Raw genomic sequence first — 14,891 nt, 5'->3', positions numbered from 1 at the left:
TAGTAAAGTGTCATGACGTAATGGTCCTTGCCAGTTTTTTCCCGCCTCCACTTCAGTTTCTAAGTACTGCTAAAAAACCGCGAGCCGAGGAGAAAAAAAAAAATACTTCAAATGATATCAGCATTCGACTGCTCATAGTGGTTCCTGTTGCAATTGTCTGTTACCTTCATTCTTGTCCTACATAATTTCAAAACTGACTTAAATAGTTTAAACATAAGTACAGGTAGCACCCCCCCCCCCCCCCCCCCCCCGGACTACAAAAAAAAACAAAGGAGAAGCTTCTGCTGCTAAACAAAGTAAGCTTAGTATCATAGTTCGACAGCTCAGCAGGAGATTGAAATGGAAGACCGGAACTCAGTCACTTCAAATGAAAACCCCGATGCCTTTCACTCAGTGATGAGTAAAAGAAAAACAGACAAAGTCTGTGATGAAATGCTCGAACACAGAAGAATGCATCTGAAAAAGGCAAGGCATTTTCTGTTAATTCTGTTGGAGTAACTTTAGAGATGTTTAAATATCTACTTTTGAACTTTATTATTATCTACAAAATGCGCATGACCATTTTGTACACAGTGATTTATTTCCCGCAATGACAACTTGTAATCATATACAGCATGGCAACCCCCCCCACCCCACCCCCTGCCTTGGAGGCCAAAGTCCACTTAAAGCACTTTACCTGAGGTTTCATTAAGAATGCTGCAGTTTACCTAAACAGGGAGTTTTTTTTTTTTTTTTTTTTACGTACGCGAGAGAACATGCACGCACGCACACACACTCACACAAATGCTCGCAGGTGACCACTTACACAGCTTGTACACTAAGATAACATCCCTGCAGGTTCATCAAGCATGCTCTCGGAGGTTCTGGGGATATGACGCCTGCGTTAGAAGGGGAGACTGAAGTCTTGTAGATTCAGGAGAGAGTTTCGGCTCCTCGTCGAGCAAAGTCCATGCAGACTCTGCTGTGTGAGACTGGAGTGTTGCGTGTACAGAGCCCAGAGTCCGACTTTGCTGTTTTTTTCTGGCTCGTCACTCTGACTTTGAGCCTTCTTCCATTGCAGCCTTTTCAATGGGTTCTGTGGCCTGCAAACTTCTCCTCTCATTAATGAATAAAAGAAGAAGCTCTCTGTTCTCCACTTTGAAGTTCAGTCATTTTTTACAGGCGAGGTTAGGGCCCCTCCCTCGACATGGAGATCAAATGCGGCCAACTGGTACTGAATGACTTCACCCCTGACTTTTGACCCTCTGACCTGGCTAGGGTGTTGGTGGTATGTGGGGGCCTGGGACAGCAGGTCTGGGGCTGAGACCCAATCACTATGGGGAAGAGGAGGATGTCCTGCTTGAGGAGAAACTGAAAGAAACGAGAGATAATGGAGGATTCAACACACGGTTGTCATCTGAAGCTGTGTACTCATTCACTTTTGTTTAATGAATATGATCAGAGCTGTTACCTCTGGAGTCTGTGCACCATATGAGCCACCAGGGAATCAGAAATACCAGGAAAAGCCTCTTCAGCCATCAGAATGGCCTCCCTCAGCTCATCCAGAACCATGGGGTTCCCATTAACCTGCTCCTGTCGCGCCTTCAGCTGGGGGTAGAGGGGCGGAAGTTTGGTTAGACTATTGAGAGTCAGTGATGTCATAATAAAAGGCTCTTCATGATTCAAGCTAAGGTCACAGAGTTCTAATGGCAGAGGTGAATGAAGCTTAGAAAAGCTGCTCTGCAAAAGATAAATCTGCGAGAAAAATGGAAAAGCACTGCTTGACCCCCACATTAGCAGCCACTGAGCTGCAAAGGTCAGCACGTGGAGCTGTGGTTATACAGAGTTATTTCCAATGTGTTGCATTTGTGAGACTATGGCAGTAAATGCTGATCCTCTCCCCCTGCTAACAGATGTTATGGTATGTGCACTCAGCCTGAACCATTAAGCATGGAGCACTCTCTTCAGTAGAACCCCCTGATTGTCCTGGAAACAATAATTTTAAATTGAGTTTAAATTGCCTCCATTACATTCACACTTAAACATTTTAAAGTAGCAAAATCAGTGGGCTTGTTAGTTGAGATGATTGAACAAATATCTGATTTCTCACATAATCGATTCAATAATCAAGTACACAGAGTCGCATACCCCAAATTATTCAGCTTGTAAACACAATTCAAAGTCTTATGTGTGTTTTGAAACATTCCGCTACGGTCACAGTAATCAGAGTGTAAAGGAGTCACGAGGGCAAAGGAGACTAATTAGTTTGTTGATCATGGAGCTCCTTACCTCAGCTAATGCAGGAGAGATGACTGTGGCCAGGCTCTGTGAAAAAGGCCTCTTTGGAATGTCTTTTGTCTGCAGAAAAGCAAGCAGGCGTGAGGTGAATTTTACCTTTTGGGGATTAAAAATAATAATAATAAAAAAAAAATCTCTTGGAACAGTAATGCTGACCTGGTCTGTTCCCCCGAACTGCCCCTCCCCATTCTGCAGTTTTTTGGGGTCCTTCTCTCGGATGGTGAAGATCCAGTCATCACTGCCAAAGTCATTCCCACCTGATGCCTGGCCATCCTGCTCTCTGATAAAATGGATGCGAGAGAGGGTTTGAACATTTATCAGGATAGGCAAAGAAGTCATGCGCTGATTACAACAAATCTGTGAGGGCAAGCCAGCACAGGATAAGTCTTATTTACCTCTGTTGAACTTGTGTACTTTTAGAAACAGGAGTAAAAAGAGCTGCTACCTTAAAAATCCACGAACTTGATGTAGGCTGCAGCAAACTTACGAATCAGACTCATCAGAACTGGACTCCGTAGCTCTAGACTGCTCCGCTTTCCACCTTTTGTACTTGTCCACCAGCTCGGTCAGGTAGGAAGTCTTTTTCGCATGGCGGACGATCAATTTATGCTTCAGCAGTTCTTTGGCAGTTGGCCTCTGTGGAAGGAAGCGAATGAAGTGAGATGAGCGGCTGCTGCCGACTGGAAAAGTCTGCAATGACGAAACCCAAAGCCAACAAAGCTGCATACAAAACTGGGCTCTTTGTTGAGGCAGGCCTCCACAAACTCCTTGAGAGGTTTGCTGTAGTTGCCCTCTAGTGTGGGCGGGTTGTTCTTTGGGATGAGGAATAAAACCTTCATGGGATGGAGCTCCGAGTGGGGCGGCTCGCCTTTCGCCAGCTCGATAGCTGTGATTCCGAGAGACCAAATGTCAGCCTGGAATGCACAGGAGAGACCGATATAAATGTGCAGAGACAACACAGGACAAACACGTCTCATACCTTTAACACAAGGTACCAAACCTGAGCTGGCCAAAGGCTCTAAAACATTTTATGATGGAAAACGTTCTTTCTTTTTTTACACCCGACTGTTGCACGTGTCAGTTGCAACGACGAGGCGAAGCGAGCTCAGGGGACATTCTGAGACAAAACTCTCATTAAGAAGTGTAACCCACGTTAAAATGACTGGTAGTTCATTCTAGTGGTACCATAATTGGTCACTAGAGGGCAGTATAACACAGCATAAGGGATTCTGATTGTGCCAACGTGTTGTGGTTCCCAACTTCTTTTCCTGAATCTACACAAAAGCTGCGAGGCTGTTTAGTAAATGCATGAGAGAAGCTCTCCTTGGGGCAGCAGCCATCCCAGACATGTTCAGAGCAAAATAGAAGGCATGATTTCTCTCAGTGTTTGTGCCACAATAAGTACATGACGCGCTACGAACCTTAGTAAAGGAATAATAAAAGAATAATACCATGATGTTGTAGCTTGTTATATAGAAATGTGGGCATAACACAAGTGTAGTTTTTAGTTTGACCAGGACGGCTGTAAAATGACGGAGCTCAGGAGTTATGATACTGTTAGAAGAAAAAAAGTCCTTGATGGTGAATTTTTTTTGTCCTCTAAAATGTTTTTGTTTCTCTCTCCTGGATGATTAGAAAGTGTTGTTTAGTCTCTGGTTCTATCCTTTACTCTGGCTGCCGTGCCCATCAGATTAGACTTTATGAACTCAAACACATGAGCCAAATGTGTCAGATTCTGAAACTTATTCTCCGAGCTCTACAAAAGAGGACAGTAAACACAATAGATTTTTGACAAGCAACGATGAAAACTATTCTTTCTATTCTCCCTTATTCATTAACAAGCATCAATCTAACATCTTAGTCAGAGACTGGGTTTTCTGTGGCAAGTGTTCCCAAAATGTAAACATGTGAGAAACTTATCTGTGATACTGCCACAGCTTTTGTGTGCAGGAAGTATACACAAGCTATGTTTACAGCCTCACTAAAGTGACAAGGATCTTACTTTGGGGCAGATAAGTGAATAAGATCAACATCTCTGGACCTGGGTAGCAAGGTTACATTCATACGTCACACACCAGCACTAGACAGTGTAAATGTGTCTGTTTAAAATACAAACCGCTTGCTGTACCCAGTTAAAGTGAGCAGTTTGGTTAAATTCAGGAATGCACTAGTGGCAGCTTGTCAACCTTTACATATTCTTGAGCCCCCTCCAGGGGAAAAACTGATTTTTAAAATATTTTTCTAAGCTGGTTTGTGCTGCTCCAAAGATTTTTGCTGGTGCTTCAGCAACTCTTTGACATCTGTTATGATGTGTAACCCTGCCAACGGGGGGAGCTGTTACCATGCTGTTATCACGCGCTATGACCACTTCTTCCCGTGAAAATAAAGGGAAGAGGCTTGGAGGGTTAACAAGGATAACATGGGAAAAATCAAGAATGGAGCATTATGTGCTTCACATAGGAACATATTCCATATTCCAATGCCTGTCAGACTATCCCAGCAAACAGAGCAGTAGGAATAGTAATTCTTGTTAACAACAGATGGTAGGATCCTGGACGTGTTACAGCAACGGAGCATCTCTGCACCCCAGATGTTGAACTGTTGGCTGTGAGTTTTCATCCATGCTGTCAACCAACAGAATGCAACTTAGTGAGGTCATTTCTGGTCATTTGATGATTTATTAAGAAATCAATCAGTCATGCACTCTCTCAGCTACACTCCACCGCATAAAATTTATTGAGACGATCATTGTAGTGTTGTAGAATAACATAATCGTATCCATGAAAGTCCTATCAAATTGGGATTTTTACATCTATCACGTGCATTTTTGCAAAGCACGAGAAGTCTGAGTACTCCGCTGCAGAGGTGTCACACATGGTGTTGAAACTGTATGCATTAGCACAGCATTAAGTCACTAATGTGTCAGTGACGCTTTGATATTCGTGTCTACAGTGGGGTGTAGTCTGAGAGACGTTTGCATTGCTAAAAGTGCTGTTCTGACAGAGGAATGCAATTCGACGCCGCAGCAAGGGAGTGATGTCATGCAACCTCGGGTGTAGACATAACGCCCTGGCACTGAACTCACCTTGGAATCGTAGGCAGACTGTTTGATCACCTCCGGGGCCATCCAGAAGGGCGTGCCCACAAAGGTATTGCGTTTGATCTGTGTGTCTGTGAGCTGGCCGGCCACGCCAAAATCTGCCAGCTTCACCTCTCCTTGCTCGGACAGCAGCACATTGGCAGCTAGGGGCGGGGAGGGAGGAGACGGATGGTGAGAAACTCTGCCACCTTCTTCAGAAATGTCTGTGCATTTTATCGGTACAATCAATCCGGCACTCACTTCAGTTCCCCGGTGAAATGCAAAACTCTATAATGAATGAAACTGTAAGTGGACACTAATACCATTAACGTGCAATATGATATTTGTGTGTGATCCCTGAGGCCATTTAGTGAGCTGAAACCTGTGTGCTCTGACAGCGGTGCTCAACCAGTCAGCTACCTTTGATATCCCTATGGATCTTCTTCTCAGAGTGCAGGTACTCCAGGCCCTTGAGGATCTCTCTAAGGATTGTGGCAATTTGGGTCTCATCCAGAGCTCCGGGCTCCATCTTTGACAGAAAAACAACAAAAGCAGTGAGCAGTGGCTGTTAACTGGGCCTCTGGGTGGAGGTTTAGTCATTTGACAGAGTTGTGGCAAAGAGTTCATTCTGTGATTTTTGGTTCAAATGGGTGATATACAAGGTTTATTTGGTCTCAAAATTTCTTAAAAAGACTAAAATACACCCAGAGTAAATGCCAACAAGTACGCGGCACAGCTTGTTTGATCGAGTTCATTTCTACCACCGATTTCCACTTTTAAAAAAAAAAAAAAAACAACAACTATTGAAAGTAAATCCGTGGGCCACTCGGTTGCGCAGCGTCTGGCTGACATGTCCCTCATTCAAAGACAGAAAACTAGAAAATGTGCTCAGCAGAGAGAAGACCTCTGCTAAAGCGGTGTATCAGATTTCTTTTCAGCCCAGTTTAATGCAGAACTGCAGTCTGCAGGCCAATAATCCTGATCGTTCACACGGTTCTGTGTAACATGCTATCACAAGCACCTTCTAGTCCGAAAACTCCTGCAAATAATTCCCACGTTTCATCCTTTCTGGTGTTATCATTTACACATCTGTGATGTCATTATACTTTCTGTTTTTTTTTTATTTTTGTAGCTGATAAACCACGGTGAAAAACATCAGTTTTGGCCCAGTGTCTCCGGTCATGTTGTCGTATTTCGTTTTTAAATGTGACCAGATTCTCTCTGACGTTTCCGTAACTGACGTCATGTCTGGCTCTTGTGCTCCGCGCAGTTGGACCAGGCACGTATTTTTATTTTATTAGTTATTTTTATCTTTTAGCAGAGCAGGAAGCCACTTCTGGGATGCACGGAGACACGTCTGCTGGAGTCACAGGCAATGCAAACGTTTTCTGCGAGGAACCCCAGTGACAGTATCGCAACAGTAACCAGTGGAATACTCCCTGTTGGTTAAAAAAAGCTAAATAAATTTCACCTCATCTACAAAACTGTGGACGGTCGACGACGCGCTTGGATTTTCAGCTTCGTTTATTCACTGTGAGAGCAGGAGAGCTGCAGTGAGCAAAGAGGGAGAAAGGCATGGCCACAGTGAAGCATAGGGCTTCTCACACACACAAATTTTAGGAAATACAACAAATTTGTAATAATAATACTAGCGTGGCTTCTAACGGCAAAATATTCTGAACTCTTTCTGATACCACTGTGTCATACAAAACTTTATAAAAAGGTTCACTTTGCCCCACACTGAAGAATGCGTCATCTGTTCTGTCAGTGAAGTAATTTCCTTTCAATTGTTTTTGAATCGGGTCACTTTGAGTGAAGGGAGATAAAAGGTGCGCATAACTCACCAGATCTAAGGCTGAGCCTCCACCTAAATACTCCATGATGATCCATAGCTTTGAGTCCTGCGGCAGTGGAGACAGACAAAAAGGAGAGAAACCATTAAGTGCTTGGCTGCATTTTGTGGGAAAATATTAACAGACTCTATATTAGGGTGGTTACTGGCTGACTGCAAAGGCATCGCAAGCTGGATGCAGTCTTTAACAAGTCATGATGACATTAATAAGAGCTTGGTAGGTGTCCTAAGTCGTCCGAGGCTAATCCCTTTTTAATTTTGGACTATTCAGGGGAAAATGTGGGCATGGGAAGAAAAATCCTTTTTTGTCTCATCCCATTTGCCCAGTTGGGAGGTTTGACTACACATGCTAAAAATAAAGAAAAAGAACACTTTCAATGTAAAACAGCTACAGCCCTGTAAGTGTGGAACAAACATCACCTTCAGGTATGAGCCATAGTACTTGGTGACAAAGGGGCTGTCGCACTGGCTCAGCACAGTGATCTCCTGCTGGATGTCTTCAATCTCATCCTCTGCTTCCTCCAAGTCAATAATCTTGATGGCCACTACCTTCTGCGTGCGATTGTCGATGCCTTTAAACACCTCGCCAAAAGAGCCCTTGCCAATACGCTCCAGCTTGGTGAACAGCTCCTCCGGGTCCACTCTGGCACTCTGGCAGTCGACGGGGAAGGGGGAACAAAGCAGGGGGAGGAAAGGGAAGGTGGATTTAAAAAGAATGAAAAAGGAATGTTTGAAAAAAAAAAACTGAATGTTGGGGGAAAACACCAGCAGGATGCCATTCTTACAGGATACATCAATTCACTCATTGCAAAACCTAGTGTTTATGTCCACAGAAAGAGAGACACAGGAGAATGAAAGGGAAAAGAGTGTAACAATTGGATAATAACATGCAGGTTAAAAAAAGCATTAAAATGAATCCATCTATGTACCAGATATAATATTTTAGTCCTTTAAATACCCAGCTAGACCTTAGGGGTCGATGGACTCATGAATTATTCTATGATGCCAGAAAAAAAAAGAAGAAAAAGCACTGATTGTATGATTGCATATGTGTTAAATTTCATATGTTTGAATTCCCTGATCAGTTTGATCCGAGTAGCTCCTCAGTAACCGTTTTGGGTGTTCGTCCTCTGTCTGGAACTGTATTCTTCTGTATCAGGGCAGATTTTGGGATGACTTCATCCTTACCTGAATAAAATAGAGCCGTGTATTAAGGGGAGGGGGAAATAATCGGATCTTAGATGCATCGAGATGAGGATGTGGAAGATTCTGTATTGATTCAGAAATGTCAAAAACCAAAACACTGTATGTTACCCGATAGGGTAATGTTGATGGAATGCAGGCAATATTGAGGCTTCATACCAACTCAGAAACGGCGAAGAAAATGACAGGCTCTGTGGCAACTTTTACAGCCGAGGATTTGTGTCTGTATTCAGTCCTGGAAAAGGTGCTTTTGCGCCATGTTGCACAATTTGGAGCCGAGGAGATATTTTTGATCTAAACAGTGACTTCCACACTCTGCAACAAGACCAAAATCAAAGTAACTGAATCAGTTAAGAAAAGAAAAAAAAAGACACAAAGCTGTGACATGATATATGCCACACTGCAACAGGATCTAATGTCACTGTGACTCTTCACTTTATTACAGATGGCAGACAGATCATGTGCTCCGAACAAGAGCAATGAATGAGTGATTATATATTGCCGGCTGCACATAACAGAACGTTGGTTAGAATTCCTTAATTTCTTTGGTTAGTGATTCAGAATATGCTAATGCTTGTATAAAGTTACTACAAGTGCGCTACTACAGGCGCACTTTCCTCTTCTTGCTGGTCCCTTTTCAATGCTGTGAAAGATGCTGGCACGTGCAACCTTCGAAATAACTGGCAACATCACGAGATAGTGGCAGTAAACTAATGATACTTCCGTTCAGAAAAAGGGATGCATCATGATGCTTCCATATTTGGCACTCTGAATAGAATCCTAAGGCGTCTACAGATTTTCAGTCCTTCTGTATATGACCTACAAATAGATCTTCAATTATTTGCATTTTTTTTTTTTTTTTTTGCCTAGTTTATGCTTTAGCTGCAAATTAGTTTATTTATGCTGAGATACAATGACGGAAAAGCTCTGGCGTCAAACTGCTTTTACTGCCAAAAATGGCTGATGCAACGTTGAGACGGATTTGTAACTCCTGTCTCGACAAAAAGGACGGGAATGACAAATTGTGTGCGGTGGCATCATTTCAAATTCATGAAGTGATCAGACTAAGAGGAGCTTGTGGGAACTCAGAAGTGTGAGGATTATTGCGTACCAGGGAGAGAATGACAAACAATGACAACGCTGCCATGTTTCCAACTTTTCTGGCATTGCATACTGTGGCAATTTTGTCTAAGTTTGGAGGGGAAAAAATAAATAAAAATAAATAAATAAAACCCTACTTTAAGGCTGCAGGAAGTGAACTAAGATGACATAACTCTCCAGAGGCTTTTATGTGGGAAACATGAGCAGCCGCTGACAAAAACAACTTCCTTTTATGACCTCCGATGACCAGAGAAAGGCTCATTATGTCCAATTTAAGGCAGTTAAAATTAAAGCACGTGCCCGATGAGAGAAGAGATCCCAATGTCACCGAAAATAACCTTTTTTGCTGTCTTAAAGGAGATTTACACAAAAGTATACATTATTTTTTTTAATAAAAACCACATTAGTGACATGTTTCATTTCGCTCAGACAACTAAATACTTAGTTTGGGGAAAAATATGGCCCCGTAGCAAGATCCTCGAATCAAACTGTGTGCATACTGCCAATTTAACAGCTAACATTCACCTTAGAAATATGGAAAATTGCTGAACAGTTAAAACTGTGAGGCTACAACTTATGGCTGTACTTGCTGTGGTGCTCAACTGTATTAGTTAAGTGCAATCAAACCCGCCTGAAAGTACCACCTTATTAGCATGAGTTAAGTCACACCTAATCTTAGTGTCCCATCAGTTTCTCAGCTTCTGATAATGCATCCTACCTTAACCTGGACTCTTTACTCTCTACTCTTTACAGCCAACCCACAGAAATCCGCCAACAAGCCTTGAAAAGGCAACGTAATCTGGTGCGTGAAACAGTTCCCAGCAAAAACAGTTCTCTCCTCCTCTTATGTACCCAACACAATTATGTCTATAAGCCAAACCGTAAAGAGCAGCATGGAGAAAAAAAAAGAAAAAAAAAGAGCGGTCCTGCTAGCATGTTTTTGTACATCAGAGTGCTTTGAGTTGCTTTACAAAAAGCAACTCCAGACATACATACCAGACGCGCAAGTGCTCATTCTGCTGAGTTAAACTGCTAGATGGCTCCTGAGATTTTACAAGATGTAGCAAAGTCCTGAAACAATCCAAATCCGTTCGCTGTTTTAAGTGTACAGTGCAGTACACAGCAGAGAAAATCACAGCAGAGAAAATCACAGCAGAGAGTCGTACAGTTTGTTTTTGCTCCGATAGTTACCTCCACTGGATTATGTGGAACAAGTTGAAAAGCTTTTACGCTTACCTGCATCCCCGGCAGGTGACCCTGTACGGGAGAATGGGCCATGATGAAGCTGTTTGGATTTGCACACCGTGCAATAATGCAGGGGCAGAGATCTCCTCGGATTTACTTCTTTTGACAGTCCCAGCTGTGCTGCCTTAAGTGTTAGCAACCCCGTGGGACGCTCGATTACCCACTTCTGCTGAAAACAGTCTCCGGTAATCCAAAGTAGTTACAAAAACGTCCTTCTCCCACACACCAGTGTACCTCTTCTGTGTCGGAACAACCCCAAGACACCACAAACAGCTGAGCACGCCAAGTGACGTTTGCTAATGCTAAGTTTGAGGCTGCAAATAAGAAATCCGCAATGTTAGCGTGCTAACCGACTGGCTAAGCGTTAGCTCTGCGTTAAAATCAATTTCTCACTCGAGAAAGTTATGCTATTGGAACAAATTTTAGCTCTTGGAATTTAATACGTAGTAACAGCTATCTATTTCAAAATGACCCCAACTGTCACTTTCTGAAAGCGTATTCTGTCGCTCACGGTGCTGTCAGCTAGCGAACATGGTTAGCAGGTTAGCTCTCTGGCCAACGCAGACGACCTGACAAACGTTCCGCCTGCGGACTGCCTGGGAGCACAGTTTGTCTGCATCCGGCAAACGTCAAGCGCAGAACGGAGACTGGACTGTATCCAGTAATTATATTTTGCCGCGACTGGTCATCTGCAGCTCCGAAGATGTAGCATCTGCGGCAAAGATAGCTCGCCACTGTTTTTGTTTCCTCCCTCACTTTCGACCCGTACTCTCGGCCATCTTGTCGGTGCTGTGACGCCTAACTGGGCGGATCCGGATCTGGATCAGCAGCAACATCCTGATTTATCCTCCTGCAACCCAGGTGAGGATGCCATTTGGACAGATCAGGGTCCCCCCAAACTTCTATCCTTTCAGTTTTGAGCGAGCAAATGATGCATATATAGGTATACTGTTACAGAGTCCCTTCAATAATCTGATGATTTCTCTCCAAATTGGCTCCAAAGTGACATTAACATACATAACATCTTACTTTTGCATGGGAATCTAGTTTGAAACTGCTTGCCAAATCCACCCATTCCCTACAGCACTTCTTATACGTTTTTAGCCCATGGAGTGGTCTTTCTCCACACACTGATACACGAACACACTGAAGGTGATGCAGGGTTCAGTGTCTTGCTCAAGAACATATGTGCCGGGAATCCAGGGATCAAACCATCGAGCTTCCGGTTGACAGAGGACAGCTCTGCAGCTGCAGCTGAGAGCCCAAGTGTAGCTAATTTAGTGGTCTAAATTTAGTATGAGCTAATCAGTTGGTTTTCAGATAAATGGTATTTGCACCTTTTAGTCTCAGACTGATTCGGTTTGTGCGTGTGTATCTCGCAGATGGTTTGCATGAATTGCATAGCTTTATGGTAATTTAGCATATTTTTATGCCTGCCTTTTGTCTCACTTTGGTCATTTTTAAGTTTCTTTTTATCCACTTATTAAATTGGAAGCCTTTTTTCTACGTGTCTTTGTGGACATGCTGCATCTTATTTTGTACCCCTTTGTGTCTTATACTATTCAATGAGCCTTTTTCTAATTTGAGTTTGTACACAATTTGGTCATAGTTATTTTACATGTCATTTTGGTTGTTGTGCTTCTGTCAGTGTATTGGTAATTATGTCACTTTGCTTCTCTCTGCAGCCGTTTTTGGCAGCTTCAAAAATGTTTGCATCTCTGTAGAGATAGAGCAGTTCAGTGATCAGAGCGTGCATTCTGTTGCTTTATATTGCATTGCCCTGAAGTGACATAACAAATTCATGAGTGGGATTATTTAAATCATAGGCCTACACATCACCAGAAGAGGGCGCCAGCGTACAGACTTCAGTGCCTGAGCATCCTTTGGCCATTTGGACGCTGGTGCTGGTGGAACATTGCGTGCCGCAACAAGAAGTCACTGGAAGCAGTAATGGGATGGCCAGAGGAATGCCGCAGATGTTGTGCTTATTGGGCTGAATAACGACCGAGCTTACTCAATTTGATCAATTAATATTAATATTTATAACTGAAACGATTACAGTGATACATGCTGTTTTTAAGTGTACCAACCAAATTGCTTGTACAGTATGAAGCATATGCCCACACAGTGGCTGAAAAATAGAAAATCCACATGGATAACTCTAACATGAAGGCAATCCAAAATGGCTGTATGATTAATACAGCACGCATTCTCAATAACCAAGGCTTTATGATTCTATTGCTTGAAATCTATGCAGGCCTTTTGTCATGTAACAGTATACATTCCCTTTGTAAAAAATGATCTATGAACAGCCTTTTTATGATCTGTAGGAAAAAAATATGGAGATATGGCCCACACAAATGAATTCCTGCATAAAAGTCTGAGCTCACTTTTTGCGCCTCACCATTTTCGCGTCCGAGGCTGAACGCGTATAATGGGTAGCACTACCTCCCTCCTTCGTGCGTAAATTATGTAGGGCAGGACGGGAATGCTTGGCTACCTCCATTTGAGAAAACCTGGCCGGCGAACGTTTTACTCGCTTCTAAGCTGCGTCTGACTGAGGAGCACAGCATCGCGACTGTCATATTTTGTGGCCAAGGAGAGGAAAAGATGGACATCATGGACCAAGGAGCTCAAATGGAGCCGCTTTTACCAACGGTATGATTTTACAGACACGTTTCTGCGGTTTCTGTTTTTTTTTCTTTCAATCTGCCAAAATTGAGTAGACAGTCGCCCTCCTGCCTATTTCTCTTTAGAATAAAAAGGGATTCATTTTCTCTGCAATCTGCGTTTCAAAAATGGATCTAATTTTTTAACCCTTTTGCCGGTCACGTGTCACCTGACAATCGTAACAAACGAGGATATCGCTCACCATTAAAAAGAGCGATAGGCTAATATCCCACTGTGTAATATTGAGCTTTGATTCAAAGAGGATAGTGTCCCGTCACAGAATCCACGCAACAGACACTTATGCTGTCGCACCTTTTTGGGACCGTCTGGGATGCTCCGCACAAGTTGATGCGCAGCATCAACAGTTTTAATTGACACTGCCCCTGCCCCTTGCGAAATGATCAATGATACTTTGTCTTCCTGCCAGATCCCACGCTTAACCAGTCGACCAAGTTTTTATAGGCTGCGGTCTGTAACCTGCTGTCAAGCTGTTGCTCGAGGTGTAGCCTACATTACTGCAGGTCCAAGGTGTTACTCTGAGATGAGAACATGGTATGTTTGATCCCAGCAGCGAGGAGACAGAGGGAGGTCTGTGCCTCATCGGGTGGATTATGATGACTAGTATCACGAAGATTTATTCACAACCTATTTGGCCCGTTCCCCCCTGCACGGCAGTTTCATGGAAAATAATCCCATTCTTTCACGGGTTTTGTAATCCTGTCAGAAATCCAACCATCCCGAGAGATGCATTGATGCAAAACATCCATCCAAATGTTGTAATTCATTCCAGTGAAGAGTACGTGCTTGTGGAGTTTTTACCTTGGGGACAAACGGGTAGAAAAAGGGACTCGCTCAGCTTAGAGTCAAACAAGCATGTACCGAACCTAAAACACTGCCCCCCCCCCCCCGAAAAAAGAGCCTTCTTCTGCGGTTAGCTTCAGCTCATTAGCATTCAGGTGAGACTGTGTGGTTGAAAAAAACCCAAAAACCCAGCTATCAGTGCTACAGGATTGAGGTGGCACACTTTGCTATTTTGCTGTCAGTGTAAAATCAAAACAAAACAAAAAACAGCGAGGCAAATCAATACTCAGTTTGTTCTATTTGGGGAAATGCTGGATGAGGACTCGGTGTTCCTCAATTTACAGCGTGAGGTGGGGCCTGATGGGCTGATGTGGTGTGGGGTGTCTGTTCTGCTTCCCCTGCAGTCTCAATGCAGAGTGGTTGCTTCCTTGTCATTGTAAGTCACTTCTGTTTCCCCTGTCCCTGCTCCTACGCAGCAAGCAGCAGGCGTTGTCATGGTTGTACCAGGATGTGTACGAGTATGCGAGGTGTCAGTTTGGTGAGGATCTCAGGGACTCCTCAGGACACAACATAGCTTGAAGAAATTACACTATCGTACCCCACTCCATCAGGTTACCGGGCTCCCAAGGTCAAGCATGAAAGTATGTTTGATTTACACCAGGA

General features: G+C 43.4%; 2 protein-coding genes across 7 annotated transcripts in view; one reads left to right on the top strand and one right to left on the bottom strand.

The window, feature by feature from the left end:
- Nucleotides 1-240: 240 nt before the first annotated feature.
- Nucleotides 241-11,550, bottom strand: stk24b (serine/threonine kinase 24b (STE20 homolog, yeast)). 2 transcript variants are annotated; one of them, XM_075477696.1, is made up of 11 exons: nucleotides 10,749-11,550; nucleotides 7,629-7,859; nucleotides 7,201-7,257; nucleotides 5,777-5,885; nucleotides 5,363-5,520; nucleotides 3,006-3,191; nucleotides 2,765-2,913; nucleotides 2,434-2,557; nucleotides 2,269-2,337; nucleotides 1,451-1,587; nucleotides 241-1,350 (listed from the first exon to the last, which is right to left on the bottom strand). In XM_075477696.1, the coding sequence occupies exons 1-11, from the start codon at nucleotides 10,788-10,790 to the stop codon at nucleotides 1,314-1,316; spliced, it is 1,299 nt and encodes a 432-aa protein (XP_075333811.1). In that variant the 5' UTR covers nucleotides 10,791-11,550; the 3' UTR covers nucleotides 241-1,313. The 2 variants fall into 2 exon arrangements, with proteins under 2 accessions (XP_075333811.1, XP_075333812.1); XM_075477697.1 differs by lacking the exon at nucleotides 241-1,350 and having other exon boundaries at nucleotides 1,447-1,587.
- Nucleotides 11,551-13,166: 1,616 nt separating this feature from the next.
- The window catches only part of LOC142391700 (sodium-driven chloride bicarbonate exchanger-like), a 52,854-nt gene continuing 51,129 nt past the window's right edge, over nucleotides 13,167-14,891 (top strand). For 4 of the 5 annotated variants that reach the window (XM_075477689.1, XM_075477688.1, XM_075477694.1 and 1 more), the window contains exon 1: nucleotides 13,167-13,415. In XM_075477689.1, coding sequence (XP_075333804.1) covers nucleotides 13,368-13,415 — 48 coding nt within the window. In that variant the 5' untranslated portion in view covers nucleotides 13,167-13,367. Of the gene's footprint in view, nucleotides 13,416-14,735; nucleotides 14,870-14,891 lie in introns of those variants that run through there. The other variant, XM_075477691.1, reaches the window with a different exon arrangement.

The sequence above is a fragment of the Odontesthes bonariensis genome, chromosome 11 (genome assembly GCF_027942865.1).
Source record: "Odontesthes bonariensis isolate fOdoBon6 chromosome 11, fOdoBon6.hap1, whole genome shotgun sequence".
NCBI lineage: Eukaryota > Metazoa > Chordata > Actinopteri > Atheriniformes > Atherinopsidae > Odontesthes > Odontesthes bonariensis.
Note: the sequence above shows the minus strand (reverse complement) of the source record. Positions and strands in the feature narration are given on the sequence as shown.

Excerpts from the sequence above, each read along its gene's own strand:
- stk24b (XM_075477696.1), bottom strand. The coding sequence starts at position 10,790 with ATGGCCCATTCTCCCGTACAGGGTCACCTGCCGGGGATGCAG. Across the intron at positions 2,558-2,764 it reads AGTTCTGATGAGTCTGATTC|AGAGCAGGATGGCCAGGCAT; the intron begins GTAAGTTTGCTG and ends CCATTTTATCAG. Across the intron at positions 1,588-2,268 it reads TCTCTCCTGCATTAGCTGAG|CTGAAGGCGCGACAGGAGCA; the intron begins GTAAGGAGCTCC and ends CTCTACCCCCAG.